Below are 22703 nucleotides of genomic sequence, written 5' to 3'. Positions count from 1 at the left end.
GGCGTTCGTTATGTACCCAAAGGGCGCGGAACCCCATCCTCTGGCCCACGATATCCAGTCCTCTGATATAGCCTGTTACCCCTCGGGTATCCCGTACGGTACCTGCTCGTATGTAATGTATATATTAGCATCCTTCTCCCAGGAATATGTTTCAGTCTCAGCCGATCTACGAGACCTATTTGAAGTACTGTTACTTAGACTGTTACTTAGACTTATTATCACAATTTGTCCTGTTAACATTACTGGGGCACAGATTGCTGTCCAATTCGCTGGTAGTACAGCTTGTACGTGGCGATCGCTCTCACACATCCAAAATATGTCGGCTAATAGCTCTGTGCCGTTACTAAGGTCACCAATCCATACCCGGTCATTCTGTGTGTAGTTACGTGACATAATAGATGAATTCCTTGAGGCACCGCTGATCACCTGTTCGCACTGAATTCTAGCCTCTTCAGTAGTGTTACATGTCTTGTCTTGCCTCTGGTTCGCATTAACTGTGACATTTACATACCTACACTGGATCAGCTCCTCCGCCTCTTGGGAAGTGTTGAGAGAGGTGGAGTTGTCTATCCAGTACTCTATATTAGATCCGCGTGCTACGCAAGACGGGAATACGATATCTTGTGCCAAATGCACTACTGGAGGTACTTGATACTCCTGTTTGATTGGGTCAGGGGCACCTTTAAGAGTCACAGGACAAATTGCTGTGCTATTAGTGTGTCTCCCCCTACCTGCTGCCATCCACATGGTGCACTGAGCAAAACAAAAAGCTTTTGCTACACATTCCTCTATATCTGGGAGAGGTCTGACTCTGGGTAAGCCCCTCTTCCTGTGGCATGCTATACATGAGCTATTGGTGACTTGTTTAGCGGAGTATTCTAGCCATTGATAGAACTTATTGGACTTCCAGGTGGTTGTTCTTATTACCTCCTCTCTCCGTGCCCTCACATCCCTTGATTTTCTCTGGGGCACTGGATCCAACTGAAGCCACTGGCGGGCTACCTTTATAGGTATGCTGCGCCTTGTATCTGTGTTGGTGCAACCTCTTATGTCACACATAACTCTTGCTGTCACCTTTCCCTCTGCACTACAGCGTGGTCCTATGGACCGGCCATGCAACCTAATGCTTCCTGGACCCTCCACCAATATGTCATTGTAAGCATGCGATTTATAGTAGATTAAAGGTACTATCTCTCTGTATGGTATCTTGCCCTGCTTTGCGGCTAGGGTCCCTAGTGCCACTGCACACTCGCCCACTTGCTCCTGGCTTTGTCCACCTTGCTCTGCTCCTTCACTTTGTTTCACTCCTGCCAGGATGTGCAATAGGGTTAGTAATACTATTGCTATTATACCTAATCTAACTCCTCCCCCCGTATTATCTGAGCCTTCAGGTCTTCCCTGGCCTGGTCTACCGAGGGGCTGGTCCCTCTCCTCCATCTGTGTCTTCTCTGTCTGCGTTGCCTGTGTCTGCGTCTGACCCCTCTGTGTCTCTAGCTTCGCCTGTTCCTGAGCTGCTGCTTTCTGGGCTGCTACTTTCTGAGCTGCTGCCTTCTTCTCTTTCTCCTCCCTCTGCCTCTGCTCCCTCTGCTCTCTCTGTTCTTTCTGTGCTTGGGCCCTCATCACCGTCCCCGCGGCCACCAGATGATGACTCATGAGGTTCATCGCCAGCCACTGTGGACGGGGTGCCTGCCCCCGTGGTGCTCTCTGATGACACCCTCTCTGGCAGCGACCCACTGCTGTCACTCCGAACTCTGCCCTGGTCCCGTCTGAGCGCCAAGCGTGCTGACCTTCTGGTCCCCTGTTCCTGCGGGGAAGCATTGTCTTCCCCCTCTGGATGACCCACTACTTTCCTTGGGGCGGCTTCGCCCTCCCCTTGTGGATCTGGGGGTGCTGCTCTTTGTCTGGCTCTAGGCCGAGGTATAGGTCTCTCTGGGTTGTCCTTTTCTGGAGCCAAGCTTTGAGAGGTTGGCCCAGAGCAGGCAACGCACCTATCGCACCCTACTTCTGACATAGTACCTCCCAGAATTGGGGGATGGTCTCAGGCTGGGCTGCAATCTGTGGCCACCATAAAGACCAACAACTGCCCCTGACTCACTCTCTCCAGTAGGGGAGGAATGAGATGGAGGGCGGGAAGGCATAAAGCAGCACCGACATGGACATTAACACTGACATATAACAGCATTGCCGCCCTGCATCTCAGCAACCAGGGGGGCATTGTTGGAGTGTCTCCAAAGAGGCAGCAAGGGAAATGGGGGTGGCTAGAGCTCTCTCTTCTACTCTCTGCCAGTTACCATGCTTCTTCTCATCTTCTTTCTTAAAAGCCTTTTAATGACAGCAGTGACTCACCGAGATTACCATAGTCCTTATAGGGGGAGTGAATCTCAGCCACACATGACTGGAGCCTAACAGGGCAAGACATCACACAGCTTTCTGCAGCAACACCTTGAATGAGAACATGAATATGTTCATGGTGTGGTCCAAATGTCATTCCGAGATGGTGAGGGAGAGGGCATTTCGCTGAGAGGACACCAGCAAATGTCCAACACATCACTAGCAGCCCCAGCTAGTTGTACTCCCAGCCAAAATATCTAGCTAAGTACTCTAGCATCTCTCTGTCATGCAGCAGCAGGTGCAATAGGGACTCCCTGCTCTTTGACAAATTAACTGACTGTGGAAGCAGGTGGCCTACCAGGCCATTGAGGGGGGCCATGCTGGTGACTGCAGACGGTCAGTGCTGGACTCCTGCAGAATGCTGATATGCAGGAAACCGATAAGATATTTTCATCATCTACAAATGAATATGTTGTCTAAGCAGGGTTGACTGGAGGCAGCGGCGAAGTGTGGCAGTTGGAGCAGGGTCTCAACACAATCAACCTCAAGCTCCTGCTCACTTTTAAAGCAGCAAAGCTTCACGTCAAAGTATCTGAAGTGATCCCAGCACTGCTGGCGTCTAAACTAGGTCAGCACCAGGCAGGCCTCAAAGGCTGGTGGCTGCTGAATACTGCTCTCTGCAGTCTCGCTCTGTGCAGAGGCACTGATGAGGTTTTTGAAGCAGCAACTTCATCCATGGAAGACGCTGTTCAGTTGGCAAATCACCATCCCTGAAGAGAAATCGGACAGCTTCAGTGTGTCTCCTTATATATTGAGGGATCCACGTGTTTTTGGGTAGGCATATCCTGATTGGCTGGCTACATTTATGCAAACCTCAGTTGGCAAATGCTTTCTCATAATTGGAGGATTATAACCCAGAGAGTCCAGTAGAGGGTGGAGCCAATGCGAGATAGAACATCCTGAAGTATGTATCCATATACTGACAAAACAGGAGAAGGAATCCTAAAAACATCCCAAAAAATTAAAAAGAATCTAATCACATATGCCAAGTTCATAAGAATGAGGGTCTGATTCCTAGTCAATCACTTTTGACTTTCTCCAAGTTGATGGTGTGAGCAATTTTGGTCCGAGTCCGCTATTCATTCAGTCTCTTGCTCAGGGTCAATGACAATTCACTGATGTAGTGTACGCCACAGGTGTTACATGTGATATCATGGTGATGTCATACACCACTTCATTCTCCCTCTGGGGTGGGGGTAGGAGAGAGGGGGAGTGGGGCTGGGGGGAGCCCTGCCTTTGTTGTAAGCGCTGACTGCTTGTGACTTGACTCTGGTTAGATGTTCTGATAGTTGTGCCATGTAAGGGAGTCCCACTGAAATGCTTCTGGTGGTCCTCCTTGATTAAACAGAGTCCACTCTGATCTGAAGTAATGGTGGGAATTTCAACATCCTCTACTTGTATCCATTGGTCCTGAGTACCCCTGGACGTGAGTACCCCCTGGACCTGCTGTGCCTCCCTCTCTATCCTCCTCACTGAAAAGATTTTGTGCACTGTTAGAAGGCTCCTCACCACTGATCTTTGATATTGTAAGTGGTAATGAGAGTTCAGGTAAACAAACTGGTCGGGTAGGTGGCCGTCCTGTAGTGCTTGCAGTCACAAACAGAACAATGATAACTTAATATATTCAAGTGGATGTACCATCCACGTCTGTCTCTCGACCATTTTGAACTGTGTGGTCTTTGTAAGGTCGTGCTGTAAAGGCAGTTTGCAACTAGTACACAGCATTAAGTCATAAGACAAAGTTCATGGAACTTCAGCTCTAAATGAAAGCTCTGTGCGAATATAATTCATATTTATAAGAATCCACTACTTGCAGCAATTCCAGACAGCAATTATTTTGTCAGCAGAGGTTTTCTTCAAAGTGAGAGCAAGGAGAAGATCACAGCTCATTGTCATCTGCTCTGTCTGGTTTTACAGGGGGAGTACTTACATACATATGTACACACATATGCAAACTTATCCTGAGCGCCAACAGGGAAGGAACTACATCCCCCCTTAATATCACCAGGTCCTCGGTGGAAAGGGTGGACAGTGACAAGTACCTTGGTGTCCACATCACCGAGGGCCTGATTCTGGGAATTCCCTCAAATACTGAGGAACTTCTACTCCTGGCTACGAGAATCTTTAATGATTCCAACCAACTGGAGAATGGCCATTTCTCACTGTTGAGGTTGGGAAGAGGGTACCGGTTACACCAGGCCGGCACTGAGTGGCCCAGGAGGAGCTTCTACCCACAAGGATCCTAAATATGGTCATTTCAACTGCTGGAACTTCCTCTGTCTTGAAGTTCTGTTTCTGCGTTTAGACAGAAGCATTGAAAAAAGTGGACCAGGGGGCTGATCAGTGTCATTTATCTAATCAGAGTCTTAAAGTCAAAAAGAGTCAGCACTTAACGGGGAATGCCTATTTAAAAAAAATATCAGTTAACATGAAAAACTCTCCCAAATCCAAAAGCTAGAGTGCTAAAACTCAAATCTGTGATGTCATGGGGTATAAAGTTTGGAGCTGATAAGAAATGGTGAAAGATGTTCGTGATGACACTGAGAGCAGCCAGGGGACTGTTCTCAGTATGTGGGTGCATTTTCTGTTTCAGAACTGAGAAAACTCAAAAAGAATGAAGCTCATTAGGGTATAAAAACAACAAACAAAATCAGTCTCTCATTCAGTGTCTATGGAGCAGTTTCAGACTGTATCCCCGATGACATCGCAAGTTTGAGACTTACTGCTCTGGCTTTGAGAGAGAGTAGCTCAAGTTCATAGATATTGATTGAACTTTTCTAGATAACATTTTGTAATTCCTCATTTAGATGGTGTTCCCCTTAAATATGTTACACATCAACAGGTAATGTTGAGTTTAATGATTGAAAAGGTGACAAAGACAATGCAGTCGGAATGAATTTCTTAAAAAGGAAAACTGAGAGCAGCACAGTGGTGAGTATGACATGGTTCATTGGCACTGATGGATTTTGATAATACATTCATCTGATGCTGAATTTGTTTTACCAGCATTTATGTGAGAATTCTCTGTGTGTGTGTGTGTGTGTGTGTGTGTGTGTGTGTGTGTGTGTGTGTGTGTGTGTGTGTGTGTTTCAGCACCTGATGTGCGCTGGCCTATGGTGCTTGGTAGAAGGTGATACATCCTGCAAGACCAAACTGGATCCTCCTCTGGATGGAACAGAGTGTGGAGCAGATAAGGTAGGACCGTCTCACTCACGCACACTGTGCTTCCAGACCTCTTTCAAAAGTTTGTAAAAATCTCTTATAAACAATGCTATATGCATCTCGTGTGCATAAAGAAAGAAAAATAGCCTCAAACAGTGACTTGGCTTGCAGGGTGATGGTCAAAGAATTGCAAATACAAACAAACATTGTATAGAATTCAAGTTCGGCAGTATTTCCCCGTTAAAGTCTTTTTTGGGGGGTCGTATGCTGTAAAGCCCTCTGAGGCAAATTGCGATTTGTGATATTGAGCTTTATAAATAAAGCTGAATTCAACTGAACATGATTGAAGATGCTGGGTTTCACTCCACTTCCACATTTCATGGACAAAAATCATTTGGATGCTGCAAATTAACAGTAGCTATTCTATGATTTGCCTTAACCCACTTAGCAATTATGTCCACATTACTGATGATTGTTAATCAAAATTGTCATTATGTAAATATGTTGTGAAAACACCAATAGTCAACCCGAAAAATATTGTCATGATATCGATATTGACATATTTGGTATTTGATGTTCTCCATATCACCCATGCCAAGGGTGCCATGCTCTACCAACTCATCTAAAGGTGCTACATTGTCATGAATACAATGGTGAGACATGCTGTGACATGAACACCATTGCATTCATGACAATGTAGTGGTGTTCATGTCACAGCATGTCTCACCATTGCATTCATGACAATGGTGAGACATAGCATGTCTCACCATTGTCATGAATGCAATGGTGAGACATGCTGTGACATGAACACACTATTACATATTATATTTTGGGCTAAATTTGATCTGTAATGCATCTTTTGTAGACTTGTCCATTTTTGGCATTGTTCAAAATGAAGAGGGGCTGGCTGGCATTTTGATTAATTTTAGCCATCTTAGGCCAAAGGAGAGGGGGTTGTAGCCGATTCAGTGGTCTGGCACAGACCAGTGGTCACTACCACGGACCAGTGGTCACTACCACTAGGGGCGCTAAAGATACTGGTTGCGACCAGGTCCTCAGTGGTCTGGACCAGCTGCTCCCTGGCACAGACCAGTGGTCACTGGTCGCGACCAGCTCCTCAGTGATCTGTCCTGTGTTCCTTGTGGTCTGTCTGGATCAGTTAATGAGTGGTCCGTGGATTGATTTTTGTATTTTTAATACACCTTCTCCCTTCTCAGGAATTGCCTTATTTGTATGTTTTTTTCAAATAAGGCAAGTGCTGATATAATTCCTGATGTATTTGTACAAGGAACAAAGCTTGAGGTGGTACAGGAGTTTAAATATCTGAGAATCATGACAGACTCACAGCTACGCTTCAAACAACAAGTAAAAAGAACTGTGAATCAAATAAAATTTAATCTCTCTAACAAATACATTAGAAGTAACTTAACTGTCGATTCAGCCAAACTGTATCTTAAAGGGCCAGTTTGTAAAATGGGTTGAAAACAGTGACATGTAGCGTTTAGATTCTAGATTGCAGCGCTCACTTGCTCGTCTGTGCTCGCCCCTCCCATCGGCAAAGTTACGGTGGCCTCCGAGGACCAAAACACTTTGGAAAAATGGCGTCGTCCGCGACAGAGAGCAGCGTCTCTGCCGGTAACATATCCGAAGCAACAAGCAATGAGGTGAAGATCTAAACCATATTACGATATGTTATAGGTTATCAGTGAGAGGTTAGGAGTATTTTATTCCTAATTGTTTTGGTAACACGAGCAAACATTAGCGCAGTAATACTAAATTGCACAGCATGCAATAATCCTTAGGTTGGTAGGATAACCATTAACATTACATATTATAATATGCGTTTGCAGAGTGATTTTCCACAGGAGACAGGGAGAGGAGGGAGAGAGAGAGGGAGAGGAGGAAGACGAGGAAGAGGGAGAGGAGGAAGACGAGGGCGAGGAAGAGGTGCAGGCAGGGCCAGGTGACGTGCCTCAGCCACGGAGAGGGAAGAGGAGGAGGGGAGGATGTTATGCCTGTTATGCCTTTGACATAAGACTAAAATTTTCGCAAGTGTTTTACAGTAATTGCTCTACCTGGAGATGATGTAACGTTACAAACTCTCCTCCTCACTCCCTACTTGTCAAGTCTGACACGTAACGCTATTATACTACGTGCTGACAAATAGTAGCATTTATTTTAGTAGTTTACCTGTCCAGCAGAAAACATGCCACTTCAGCATCGGATTGAAGCACTTTGTCCTTCATGAACCCCTTCCGTCGCTGAAAAATGTCACCAATGTTAATTCTCTGCCGCCACTTGTCCCGTTTTCTTTGGCCCTCTTTGCGTCTTCTTTTCCTCACATATCACGGTTCGGGTTCATTCTCTCCTGTTGCGTGGTAAGTGTGGTCCATTCGCAAACTTTATAACTTAAAAAACTTTTCACTACTCTCTATCGACAAACTACTGACACTCTCTGCTGTTTCCTCCTCCTTCTTCCTTACTTCTGCTGTCTTCTTCGTTGGTTTATTTACACACGCGAAACGCGTTCTCTGGCCGCCTGGATTGTCCGCTCGGGCTGCCGCACATACATGGCAGTGTAAGATGGCGACCTCTCGAAAGCAAGGCTCTTGCTATATATATATATATATATATACTGAAGCATAATTATAAGGCTATGAAAACCAAACGAATTTTATTTTATAGCGATTATACACTTGTATAAACATATTAATGGGTAGAATATTCAGATTCAGATTCAGATTTGACAATAAACCATGCCAAATATTACACACTGGCCCTTTAATGCGATGATAGTGCCACGTATTACCTACTGTATAACAACCTGGGCACTGGCATGTAAGTCCACGCTAAAGCCTGTTGAAATTGCATACAAACAATCTCTGAAAATTCTAGATAAAAAGCCCAACACATACCATCATTGTGCCATCTTGAAGAAATATGAACTCCTGAGTTGGGAAAACATAATAAAAAATTCAGATTGTATCCTGGTCTATAAAATCCTCCACGGACTGGCTCCACCTCTGTTAAGTGAATTTATAAAGAAAAACAGAAATAGGTCAACCAGAGCAGGGTCCAGAGGTGACTGTCTGGTCCCATTTAGGAAAACTGTTTTTGGGCAGTCAGCGTTCTCATATCGAGCGTCACATACATGGAACACAGTACCGAGTGACATACGAGATATACCAACCCCTACCTCATTCACTAAACACTTAAAAACATGGTTCCCAGATAATCAATACTGTACTCATATCCTATCTTAATCCTCTGAATGTGCTGTATGTATGTGTTTGCTGTAATGTGTGGGATTATTTGTTGGGCTGTAATTTTGGGGATGTTGCTGGTGTCAAACCAATCCTCGAGACCTTGTATACATACATATAATTATGTAGGTGAACACTGTGAATAGTGCGTACACAAATACATCTGTGTACATTTAACAGGTGCAATAATATCTGCACACTTATCTGTGTGTAAGAAATATGTCAAAATATGCAATAACACCAGCAGGTTTTGACACTACAGCACCTAGCACTTTAGCACTCAAGCGCTTTAGCACCTAAACACTTTAGCACTCAAGCACTTTATGGCTCCCCAAATTCTGGTTCTGTCAAGAGTAGACGGTTTAATGCTTATTGTTTTTCTGTCTGACTACTGTACTTTTATTATCTTAACATCAACCTGCCCCCAGGGACTAAAGATGGAAATTAGCCACTGGCTATAATCTTGCATATTTACATGTAAACGTTATGATCAATATGCACTGTCCCTCTTTTTGTTTCTTAAATAAATAAATCTACAAATCTATAAATGTCGTGTTGGCAGCACTGTTAGCTGAATAAATGTCAGAGATCAGAGTTTAAAGCCTGACCAGGGACAAAGACTGCAAATTAGCGCTAAAGATACTGGTCCTGACCAGCTCCTCGGTTGTCGTGACCAGCTCCTCAGTGATCTGTCCTGTGTTCCTTGTGGTCTGTCTATTGTCTGGATCAGTTAATGAATGGTCTGTGGGGTGATTTTTGTATTTTTAATACACCTTCTCCCTTCTCATGGTGTTGGCAGAGTTAGCTGCATATTAGCTGAAACTAGATGTCTTATATGCATGCCATTTTCCCATTTTTTATGGCAATGTTGTACGTATTGTCCCATAAAATAAAAAAAATCACAATCTTTTGTCTATCAAATATACTATATTATGCATATTCTTTATTGTTGCACTGTAATATTGCAGTTCGTGTCTCTCCCTCTCTTTCTCTGCACAGTATGAGTCTTTATTTTATTTAACCATTTATAACTATGAACCAGTGGTCCAAGATACTAGTCGTGACTGCTCAGTGGTCGGGACCGTCAAGTCCCTAACATGGACCAGTGGTCAGTGGTCTGGACCAGCTGCTCAGTGGTCGGGACCAGCTACTCCCTGGCACGGACCGGTGGTCGCGACCAGCTCCTCAGTGATCTGTCCTGTGCTCCTTGTGGTCTGTCTGTTGTCTGGATCAGTTAATGAGTGGTTGGTGGAGTGATGTATAATTTTAATACACCTTCTCCCTTCTGCTGATGTGTTTGTCTATCAAATATACTATTGATTATGCCTATGTTCTTATTGTTGCACCGTAATATTGCAATTTGTGTGGTTACAACTAGTCTCTCATTCCCCCTCTCTTTCTCTATGCACAGTATGAGTGGCTATTTTATTTAACTGCAGTGTTTCCCCTACCATTATTTTCAGGGGCGCCTCGGAGCGGATCCTGTGCTGCGTCCAGGCGTTGTCACGTAAATAACAAATTCCAGCACTTGAATTGTGCTTCCAGAGTTGAGGAAAATAAAACCACCATAACCGAAAAAAGTTTGCAATTTACAATAAAAATGTACACATGTAATATTTACAGAATATAACAGAAAAATGGAATACAGAAATTGGATTCAAACAAACACATCCACCTGAATTAATTTCATTCATCAATAATTTTTCCAAGGCTTTTTCGGCATGGAACCTCGGAAAGCCCTCGAACCGCACCAGGATGTCTATTGTGGCCTACATAAAAGAACACATTTTAGTTGAGGACAATTTAGGAAAAAAAAATAGATCCATTACAAGAATGATGACACACTGACAGCTATATTACTATTAATGAACAGATGTATTTGTATTTATGGGTGATTAAGTAAACAATATAACATAAATACTGTTAGAATAGTAGAATTTGGATATCAATGGAGACTAAAAATACAAAGTAATACAAAGTAATCGGAGCGCAAAGGCCACAAGCTTCAGTACCCCCTATAGTTATTGCCACCTGTGGTCTGTATATTATGGAGGCCCCTTAGGGTCAGGTGGGAGAAAAATGAATAAACTGTGCCCACAGATTATTTTTCTAACCTAGGGGGCTCCATAGTATAGCGACCACGGGGACTGCACATAGACAATCTGTCTGTCTTCTAATTTCAAAATACAGTATATTTTAATTACAATCTAGGCCACAGACAACCGAATATAATTCATAAACGAAATATAATACTTTTATTTGTGTTTATTTTCGTCCCTTAGGCTGCTTCTTTATGTAAGCAGTTGCCTAAATAGGTCAGAAGGTGGCCCTGTTGTGTTGTTTATGCCCTTGGGTGTTACGCGATTGTTGCTGTTTGTCCTTTACCGGACACCATGTTTTCAGTTATTCGCTCTGCGTGGCCCCCATTTTGGCTCAGTGTTTGTTTATGGTTTGTAAGGTAAGCACTATAGATAGTCCTCCTCATCATAGTCCGATATCTCGACCATAAACGGTTAATACGCTGTTTTGTTTAAATGATGTGTTTATTGAGACGTTTACCATCTGATGAAGTTTTAGGAGTTTGTAACTTGGTTTTATATGCATATGTCAGCCGTGATTACGGCTAGCTTTTTAGTTGTATGTGTGCTAGCTCCATGGGTACTGTCTGCTATTTATTTACCTGTGGGTTTTCTCTTATGCTCTGTGTTTTGAGCTGAAACCTTGTTTTAAGGGGTTCAGTAGCTGTGAAGGTACAGCGCTTTATTCTGAATACTGTACAATTACTTTTATATGTCGTATCTTAACGGACTCAGTGTTTGTTTATGCTGTGTAAGGTGGCGCCGCCAGTATCGACAACCGTGCGATCTCAGTCACGATCTTGACTAACCGTGTGTCCGACTCGTCCCTCACATCGCACCCCAACAACAACAACAACAACATTAACATTAACACAACGCAGAGTCTTCGGGTGTGGAGAGACGTAATCTCTCACGGGCTTGGTTACATCTTTGGTGCCGTGACCCGGATCGTGGCGATTCGAGACCGAAGAGGAAGTGAACTACGCTGCTGTATTGAACTGTTATTATCCAAGTGTATCATGTGACGAACTGAGTTATTAGTGTGAAGATGCGTTGCTAGGATATTCATCCTCTCCAACATATCCTTTTAAAGTTGAAGTGTATCTCATTTTATTGTGTTTTTTTATTTCTCTAAAAAAAAAAGAGAGAGAGAGAGAGACAGATCTTAAAGCTACTTGAATGGTAAATGAGTATAATTGATGTGAAACATTTCCGGTGTGGCTGGATAATCTCATTTATGTTCTCTGTGCTAAACATAGATTTGTGTAATGATGTTTTGATTTTAGATTTTACTTGAAGTTAAAAGTAAGTTTTTGAGTTAATAAGTGATAATCGTGCCATGCATTTTATTTTGGTTATTACATTCAAACATAGTTATACTCACTCACAGCTAAGCATATAACAAGTAATTCACACACACACACACACACACACACACACATTTTATTCTGCTGCTTAAATCTGAGATAGAGAACATTGGAGACGATGAGTGACTATGCAGACTCTCCACTGAAGCAGGGTCCCTCTGCAGCAACATCAGGCCCCCCACCTACTCCTGGGCCTGTAACAAGCCACAGCTATGACTCGCCGAGGAGGACACCTACTCACCTCTCCAGTGAAGGAGCAACGGCTGGCACCAGCAACCAACAGCCAGCTGTGAGGTCAAAGCTTACCACCCAGTTCCCCACGTCCCCTAGCCAGCAGCTGCAGTACCACACTTCAGTTCAGCAGCCCATAGACTCAGGACTGGGAGCACAGCTCACCCCATCACCCCCAACGCTGTCACCTTATACTCCCCATGCTGCTCCAGCTCAAGTATCCACATTACCAGCCTCTGTAACCCCGAGTGCAACTCCTCCAGTGTTCTGACCGACTGTGCAGACCCCCATGGCCTCTACCCTCCTGCTCCAGACCATCATGCACAGGCCCACAGCCACCCTGCCACCTCAAAGTCTCCCACGTCCCAACTTCCCAGAGAAACAAATCATACAGCAGCCCGCCATGAACCATCCAACTGTCTTCCCTTATCCAACGCAGGTTTATCAGCCTAGCCCCAAGGTCCCCACCAGCTTTGCTGATCTCTCACCTGCACCCCAAGCCCCCATGTCAAGTTTCCAAACACCACAACCAATGAACATTATGAATAACCCCTCTGCAGCTGAGCAGATCCCTCAAGGCACAGAGTATGGACAAATCCCCCAGCTGCATGTGTCACAATCTGCTGTCCACCACTCTCAGATTCCCCTGCACTCATCTACCAACAGTGCATGGGGCCCCACTGCAGCTTTACCCAGTCCTCTGAATATGACTCATGCAGCTTTTTACTACACAGCTTCTCCCCACGCCCGTGCCCCAGTACATCTACAGCCCCCTGCTTCAGCCCCCCAAGTCAACATGTATCCTGATTCAGTCCCCCAACCCACCCTCCTGCCTCCACACTTCACCCAGCACATGCATGCACCAATAAATTCCCCAGTCAGAGCCACAGCCATCCCGAGCCTGAGTGACATACAATATCTCCTGGAGGCAATAGAGCTCCCCCTTCACCTCTGCTTTTCCACTGTTGTGCGTCACCTGAGTGGTGAGGCCAGAAAGCTGGTTCTGAATCTACCTCCCCAAGACTAAGCCCCTGAAAAGGCATTTGAGGAACTGAGGGCAGAGTACGGTGACACACAGGGCTCCCTGGACCCACTGGCTGATTTCTTTGAGCGTGGCCAGAGGTCAGGGGAGTCTGCCTGCTCTTATGCTATAGCACTGGAGGCAACATTGCGAGCTGTAGAAGAAAGCCAAAGAGGTGGTAAGCCTTTCCCCAACCGTGACTGCAAACTCACCCGGCAGTTCTTAAGAGGACTTAATGATGAGGAGGTATACATGAGGATTGCTCCAATGAAACCCCGGCTTCTGAGCTTCTGGGAGCTGCAAGCCAAGCTCAGGGATCTGACAAAAGAAACAAAAAAGTTCCAGTCACTAACCAAGTCCAAGAAGTCCAGGTTACATCAGAGTGTAGCTCAAACGTGAAGACAGAGAAGGCTAAACATATATTAGTGTGGTCAGAGCTAACAGAGCTGGTCAAGAAAGCTCTGTTAGCTCTTTGCCAAGACGAGCAGATGGCCAAGTTGACTCACCTTGAAGCAAGAATTGCTTCTCCGTCCTCTGTCCCCCCACCGAGTGTCCGGCCACCCCCTGGGCCTGCAACCCAGACCTCAGTCGTCACATGCTACCAATGTGGGAAGCAAGGACATATAGCCCAGGTTTGCAGAGCAGTGTTCCCAGATCCCAATCTGACATGGGCTCACAAACCTCAGCCTATGACTCCTGCAGAGGGGAACACACCTCACTCAGCTCAGCCTTTAAACGGCTAGAGCCCATGGTAACCGGGGCGACTATGGACCAGCAGCAAGACCCCCCACTGCAGGTGGTTTGGACCAGCAATGGAGGAGAGGGCACCCCTTTAGTGGGCCCCAGGAATGAGGAGGAGGTGGAAGTCAATGGAATGAAGTTCAGGGCGCTCATTGACTCTGGCTCTCAGATAACCAGTATTACGCACAAATACTGGCGTAACCACCCCATCCTTTTTTCATCTAAATCATCAACGTGTCTCTTAGACCCCATCCCAACTAGGCTACTTAAGGAGGTCTTTCCTTTAGTTAACACTCATATATTAGATATGATCAATATATCCTTATTAACAGGCTATGTACCACAGTCTTTTAAGGTAGCTGTAATTAAACCTCTACTAAAAAAGCCCACTGGATCCAGAGGTGTTAGCCAACTATAGACCAATATCTAATCTTCCCTTTATGTCAAAGATCCTTGAGAAAGTAGTCGCAGACCAGCTGTGTGATTTTCTCCATGATAATAATTTATTTGAGGAATTTCAGTCAGGATTTAGAGTGCATCATAGCACTGAGACAGCACTAGTTAAAATTACAAATGACCTTCTGATTGCTTCAGACAAAGGACTTGTCTCTGTACTTGTTTTATTAGATCTTAGTGCGGTGTTTGACACAATTGACCATCAGATTCTACTGCAGAGACTGGATCACTTACTTGGCCTAAAAGGTTCTGCACTGAGCTGGTTTAAATCTTATTTATCTGATCGTTTTCAGTTTGTTGACATTCATAATGAATCGTCCTTACGTACCAAAGTTTGTTTTGGAGTTGCGCAAGGTTCTGTGCTCGGACCAATCCTATTTACTCTATATATGCTTCCTTTAGGTAACATCATTAGAAATCACTCTATAAATTTCCATTGTTATGCGGATGATACTCAGTTGTATTTATCGATGAAGCCAGAAGAAACTAATCACTAAACTCCATAACTGCCTTAAAGACATAAAAACTTGGATGAGCACCAATTTCCTGATGTTAAATTCAGACAAAACTGAAGTTATTGTTCTTGACCCCAAACAACTCAGAGACTCTTTATCTGATGACATAGCTTCTCTAGATGGCATTGCTCTGGCCTCTAGCACTACCGTAAGAAACCTCGAAATAATAGTTGATCAAGATTTGTCTTTTAATTCTCATTTAAAACAAACCTCACGGACTACATTTTTTCGTCTGAGTAATATTGTGAAAATTAGGCCTATCCTGACCCGAAAAGATGCAGAAAAATTGGTCCACGCTTTTGTTACCTCAAGGCTGGATTACTGTAACTCTCTATTATCAGGTAGCTCTAGTAAGTCCTTAAAAACTCTCCAGCTAATTCAGAATGCAGCAGCATATGTACTAACAGGAACTAAGAAATGAGATCATATTTCTCCTGTTTTAGCTTCGCTGCACTGGCTCCCTGTAAAATCCAGAATTGAATTTAAAATCCTACGGTTAACTTATAAAGCTCTAAATGGTCAAGCTCCATCATATCTTAGAGAGCTCATAGTGCCATATTATCCCACCAGAACACTGCGCTCTGAGAATGCAGGGTTACACGTGGTCCCTAAAGTCTCCAAAAGTAGATCAGGAGCCAGAGCCTTTAGCTATCAGGCTCCTCTCCTGTGGAATCATCTTCCTGTTACGGTCCGGGAGGCAGACACCGTCTCCACATTTAAGACTAGACTTAAGACTTTCCTCTTTGATAAAGCTTATAGTTAGGGCTGGCTCAGGCTTGCCCTGTACCAGCCCCTAGTTAGGCTGACTTAGGCCTAGTCTGCCGGAGGACCCCCCTATAATACACCGGGCACCTTCTCTCCTTCTCTCTCTCTCTTTCTCTCTCTCTCTCTCTCGTATTCTATTACTGCATCTTGCTAACTCGGCCATTCTGGATGTCACTAACTTGGCTTCTTCTTCGGAGCCTTTGTGCTCCACTGTCTCTCAGATTAACTCATATCGCAGCGGTGCCTGGACAGCGTGACGTGTGTGGTTGTGCTGCTGCCATGGTCCTGCCAGATGCCTCCTGCTGCTGCTGCCATCATTAGTCATTCATCATACTTCTACTGTTATTATACACATGTGACTATTGTCACACATGTATACTGCCAGATATTAATACATACTTTCAACATATTGTACCACAGTAGCCAGAACTATAACTATAATATTATTACTTTCAATAATGTTGTTGTAAGCTACTGTCATTACCTGCATATCTCTCTCTCGCTCTCTCTCTCTCTCTCTCTCTCTCTCTCTCTCTGTCTCATTGTATCATACGGATTACTATTAATTTATTATGCTGATCTGTTCTGTATGACATCTATTGCACGTCTGTCCGTCCTGGAAGAGGGATCCCTCCTCAGTTGCTCTTCCTGAGGTTTCTACCATTTTTCTTCCCCCCGTTAAAGGGGTTTTTTGGGGAGTTTTTCCTTATCCGCTGCGAGGGTCATAAGGAGAGAGGGATGTCGTATGCTGTAAAGCCCTGTGAGGCAAATTGTGATTTGTGATATTGGGCTTTATAAATAAAATTGATTGATTGATTGATAATTAGAGATAATATCATGTATCGCCGCATCCAAGACTGCCAAAGGGGAGTAGTGGAGCAGCTAGTACTGCCAGAGAAGCTGCATGAATTGGTCAAGACGGCTCTTCATGCTGACTCAGGGCACTTAGGTTTTGAGAGGACTGTGCAGATGATAAGGGAGAGATTTCACTGGCCACGGATGTTCCAGGAGATAAAGGCTTGGTATGAGCAGTGTGAGAGGTGCTGCCTAAGAAAGACCCCAACTGCAGGTGTCAGGATTCCCCTGGTCAGCATTCACAGCAGTGCTCCCATGGAGCTCGTATGTATGGACTTTCTGACTCTGGAGAAGTCGAAGGGCAGAATAGAAAATGTCCTCATCGTCACCGAACACTTCTCACGCTATGCACAGGCATACCCCACTAAAGACCAAAAGGCCAGAGTGCTGTGGAGAAACTTCTTCTGCCGGTGTGGTTCCCTGCGAAATTGTATGCAGACCAGGGGCACAATTTTGAAAGTGCTGTTGTGAAGGAGCTGTGTAAGTGTACTGGCATGACCAAGCCCACACATGCATGTTTGTCCTTTACCAGACACCGTGTTTTCAGTTATTCGCTCTGCGTGGCCTCCATTTTGGCTCAGAGTTTGTTTATGGTTTGTAAGGTAAGCACTATAGATAGTCTTCCTCATCATAGTCCAATGTCTCAACCATAAACGGTTAATTCGCTGTTTTGTTTAAATGATGTGTTTATTGAGATGTTTGTTTACCATCTGATGAAGTTTTAGGAGTTTGTAACTTGGTTTTATATGAGTATGTCGGCCGTGATTACGGCTAGCTTTTTAGTTGTATGTGAGCTAGCTCCGCGGGTACTGTCTGCTATTTATCTACCTGTGGGTTTTATCTTGTGCTCTGTGTTTTGAGCTGAAACCTTGTTTTCAGGGGTTTTGTAGCTGTGAAGGTATAGTGCTTTATTTTGAATACTGTACAATTTTATATGTCGTATCTTAACGGACTCAGTGTTTGTTTATGGTTTGTAAGGTGGCGCCGCCAGCATCAACACTCATTAAACCGTGCGGTCTCAGCCACGATCTTGACTAACCGTGTGTCTGACTCATCCCTCACCTCGCACCCCAACAACAACATTAACGCAACGCAGAGTCTCATTTTACTCATCATTTACTTCATCCTACACCCTTTTCGAACACTGAATGATTACAGAAAATTTGCTGTTATTTATATTTTCTTGTTTTGTTGCCCAAACATCTTATTTTTGTTATTTTCACATGTTGGAAGTAAATGAATAGGCTAAATCTAATCTAATAAAAAAAAATGCATTAATAGCTAACAAAAGTGTTAAACCCAAAGGAGAGAGAAGGGAGAAGGATACGTAAGACAGAGGAAGTATACGGTTGGGACAACACGACACTGTGGTCCTAATCTGAGCAGCTGGTTCAGTCTGAACCACTGGTTCATAGTTATAGACAGTTAAATAGTTAAATAAAATAGCTACTACTAATTATAACTATAATAATGATAATAATAACAATAATAATATAATAGCCTAATAAGTATATTTGATAGACAAAAAATTATGGTCTCTGACATCACCCCAAATCACCCCACTGACCACTCATTAACTGATCCAGACAATACACAGACCACAAGGAACTCAGGACAGATCACTGAGGAGCTGGTCGTGACCAGCATTCACTGGTCCGTGCCAGGGAGCAGCTGGTCCCGTCCACTGAAGAGCTGGTCGCGACCGCGACCAGTATCTTTAGCACCCCTAGTGGTAGTCACCACTGGTCCTTGCCAGACCACTGAATTGGCTACAACCCCTACTGGGCCAAAGTGTGCTTTTTTCCTACTTGTGATTACACCGTGGCTGCTGTAAAATCCAACATATTCATTCATTCATTTTCCGTAAATGCTTATCCTCTTGGGGTACGTAGGGGGGCTGGAGCTTATCCCAGCTGACTACAGGGTGAGAGGCGGGATACACCCTGGACAGGTTGTCAGACTATCGCAGGGCTGACACATAGAGACAGATAACCATTCACACTCACATTCACATGTACGGACAATTTAGAGCCACCAGTTAACCTAACCTGCTTGTCTTTGGACAGTGGTACCCAGAGAGAACCCATCCTGACACAGGGAAAACATGCAGACTCTGCACAGAAGGGCTACCCCCCACCCTGGGGGGGTTGAAGTTTATTTTCCACAAATTTTCCATATTTGATGGTCTAAATTCACACAAGAGAATACTACTGCCCCAATACTAATTTCCAGTGTTTAGGTGCATGTATTAATGTCAGTTTGGGAGAGATTGTTGCTGAGATGAATATAAATGAAGTTATAAGCAAAACCATCAGCATAAGATCTTCATGTGTTAAGGTACACATTTATTTACATTTATGGATCGTGACAAAAAAAATAGCAAGATTATTTTGCAAAAAACTTTTAACACAAAGTTAAAGGGGAAGTTCCGTTTTTTACAACCTGGACCTTATTTCTGGCATTAAATACGGTTGTTTACTCACCCAGATAAGTCTGGTGTCATTTGGAGTCATTCGGAAGATATTTAGATCCGCGAGAGCCGCGTACATCCATACAGTGGGAATGATCGGGGCACCGACAATGAGGCTCTAAATAACACACTATCTGCCGCGAAACCTACTAACAGTAGCAAATTCCAGCCGTAAACACAGCCATGTTGCGGACGTGCGGCAGCGCAATGACATCATCCAGGTCAGAGGTTAGTAGGTCAGTATAAATGACCCGGATGATGATAATAACAAGCAACTCTAACGATTCATAAAAACATATTGGTGAAATGAACAAGTTTCGCGGCAGTGTGTGTGTAATGTGTTATTTAGAGCCTCATTGTCAGTGCCCCAGTCATTCCCACTATATGGATGTACGTGGCTCTCACGGATCTAAATATCTTCCGAATGACTCCAAATGACACCAAACTTATCTGGGTGAGTAAACAACCATATATAATGCCAGAAATAAGGTCCAGGTTGTAAAAAACGGAACTTCCCCTTTAATAAGGATGTTGTCAATACAAAAAACATATTTAAAAAGTAGTGCGCAGGTTGTGGAATTCAAATCATTTTCTAGACACTTTTTCTTATTTCGCCTTACAGCCTACTAGGCTACTAAAATGACAGAAATCATTTTTGGGTAAAATTACAATTTTTTAGTTAGGCCTGTGTCCCATCTGTTAACATTGAGGGGCAGCGTTTATGACGAGCACAGCAGCCACCAGGGGGCAAACAAGATGTTTTGGCTAAACTTTTGGGAAGATATCATGCCGTTCATCTTTATATACAGTCATTGACTCAGATCTTGACCTGCCTAAATGAAGAAGAATGTATGATGAATGTATGTTTTTGAAATAATTTTACTGTGTGTGTGTGTGTGTGTGTGTGTGTGTGTGTGTGTGTGTGTGTGTGTGTGTCAGTGGTGCAGGGCAGGTGAGTGTGTCAGTAAGACTCCCATCCCTGAGCATGTGGACGGTGACTGGAGTCCATGGAGCCAGTGGAGCATGTGCAGTAGGACCTGCGGTACTGGAGTCCAGTTCAGACAGAGGAAGTGTGACAACCCTCCGTATGTCACCTGTCTATCTGTGTTTGTGTGTTCAAATTTCTCACATTGTGATAAAAAATGCTTTCCCTGGATACATTTATATATAACTTTCAGAAAATACTTGTTATTAAAGACACCGGTGGACGTTAAGTGAACTGCAGTCAGCATCCTGTTGCTTGTGCTCACACTCTGTTGGTGTGAGAGGGCACCAGTATTGGCCAAAACAGTTATGTGACATACAGGAGACAGAACGTGATTGGCCAGCATTATGTTGAGTAATAAGCTGGAAAATGAAATCAATCAATAAATTAATCAGTCAATCAATTTATTTGTCATATGAAATCATAAAATTTAAGGTCAGTGCAAATGTCAGTTCCATCAATTTGTGCTTTCAAAACAGTGTAATAATAAATATACATCTATTGGCATGGGAGTGGGGGGTGAGGCTATCTCAGGCAGGCTCTTCATTTAGAATCCTTGTAACCTGAGGGTAGAAGCTTTTCCTAAGCCTCTCAGTGTGGGCCTTCTGTAACCAGTACCGTCTTCCTGACCTCAACAGTGAGTGCGTTTACGTGGACAGTTTAATCCCCTTTTCATTCGGAATGAAAGTTCATTCCCATTAAAAGCAATCTTGTAAACATCTAATTCGGAGTGAAAATGGCTAATACGATTGAAAATTCATTCTGATGTAAGGAGCTGGAATATTCCGTTTCTAATTCCGAATGAAAGTATTTCTTGCACTTGTATACACTCATTCCTTTTTAAGTTCATTCCGGTCTTTCTGCGTATGCTCGTTTCCTTGCCCTTCTGGCGCGATGGCGTATATAGTGTGTGCGACTTGTTGGACTAACTGGTTTCCATTCACCAAAAGCACGGTCTTCTGTCTCCCTTCTTTGACTTTCTACCTCCCTTCTCCTCCTCAACAGACGAAGCATTAGCAGAACAAGGTTGTTGTCATACTGCTGCTTCAAGAATATAAGCAAAACAAGCCTGAAAAAGGCACTACGAACGGTGTCGTCAAGCATCTTGTTATCCGGAACGAGGACTACGGTGTTTTCTTCCAGAAACATAAACACGTAACATCTGCCCCGCCCCCTATCCAATCAATAACTACCCTGCCCCAAAGCTTGCACAGACCCAAATAAAGGTCTCCCGTGTAAACCCTCATTCGGAATGAATATTTCCCATGTAAACTACCTGGAAAAACTTTAATTCCAAATGATTTCATTCAGATTTATTTCATTCCGAATGAGAAGTCATCATGTAACCGCACCCCGTGTTATGTGACAAAGCAAGTGAACCCAAAAGCAGACAAAACACAGACTGGGAGCAGGATCTAATAGGGGATTTATTGATAATAAAATGAGTGGAGGAGTGCTGGGAGGCAAAGTCCGAGGTAGGCGAGAGAAGCAGGGGAGCTGTGCTGGGAAAGCTGGCCAAGAGGTTTCCTGACCGGGGGAGGTGAAGAGGGGCAGATGGGGTCCAGGTAGTTTCTAGTTTCGAAGGAGTGTCCGTGCAGGAGGAGAGGTGTGGTGTGATGGCAGTTGGTTATCGCATGCGGAGGAGTGGAGCAGTAGGCTGGAGTCAGACCAGGATTATGCTGCAGGCACAGGGAAACAGGTATTAGTAAGCGTATCAAAACAAAGTGGTTGGAACGTGACTGACTAGTAGCAGAGTCTGTGATCTGGCAGCATGCTGAAGTGGGACCCTGGTATATGAAGCCAAGTTGATTGATGATGACTAGCAGCTGCGGCAACTCCTGCGCACCTGACACTAATCTATACTTAGAATGAGAGAGGGAGAGAGAGAGAGAGGGGAGGAGGGAAGCTCCAGGCTAGGAGGGAGAGGAGGCTGCAGCCCTATGGGCAACACCTGGCATCTGAGGCAATCGGGATGTTGCCGATGGAAGTCCCGGATGAGAAAGGGGTCCAGGAGCTGGTGGCGTGGGATCCAGCAGCGTTCTTCCGGGCCATAGCCCTCCCAATCCACCAGGTACTGTAAGCCACGGCCCGCCGACGCACAGCCAGTATCTGCCGGACTGTGAAAACAGGCTGGTTATCCACCATCCTGGGAGGAGGAGGGGGAGGTGTGGGAGGGCACAGAGGGTTAGAGGATACTGGCTTGATTTGGGAAACATGAAAGGTGGGGTGGATACAAAGTGAGGCAGGGAGCTTGAGACGAACAGCACAGGGGTTAATGATGGACTTAATCTCAAAAGGACACAATGAGGTGACAGTTTCCTGTTCCAGTGGAATCCCTAGAACTGAGCCATACCTTCTGGCCAGGGGCATAGCTGGGAGCTGGGCAGCTGCTGCGGTTAGCTT

General features: G+C 44.4%; 1 protein-coding gene across 1 annotated transcript in view; it reads left to right on the top strand.

The window, feature by feature from the left end:
* adamts17 (ADAM metallopeptidase with thrombospondin type 1 motif, 17) overlaps window positions 1-22703 on the top strand; it is a 499826-nt gene that overhangs the window by 247231 nt on the left and 229892 nt on the right. The window contains exons 11-12 of the mRNA XM_049602805.1: window positions 5485-5586; window positions 20255-20400. Coding sequence (XP_049458762.1) covers window positions 5485-5586; window positions 20255-20400 — 248 coding nt within the window. The remainder of the gene's footprint in view (window positions 1-5484; window positions 5587-20254; window positions 20401-22703) is intronic.

The sequence above is a fragment of the Epinephelus fuscoguttatus genome, linkage group LG2 (assembly GCF_011397635.1).
Source record: "Epinephelus fuscoguttatus linkage group LG2, E.fuscoguttatus.final_Chr_v1".
NCBI lineage: Eukaryota > Metazoa > Chordata > Actinopteri > Perciformes > Serranidae > Epinephelus > Epinephelus fuscoguttatus.
This window is presented reverse-complemented; position numbering and strand designations above follow the sequence as displayed.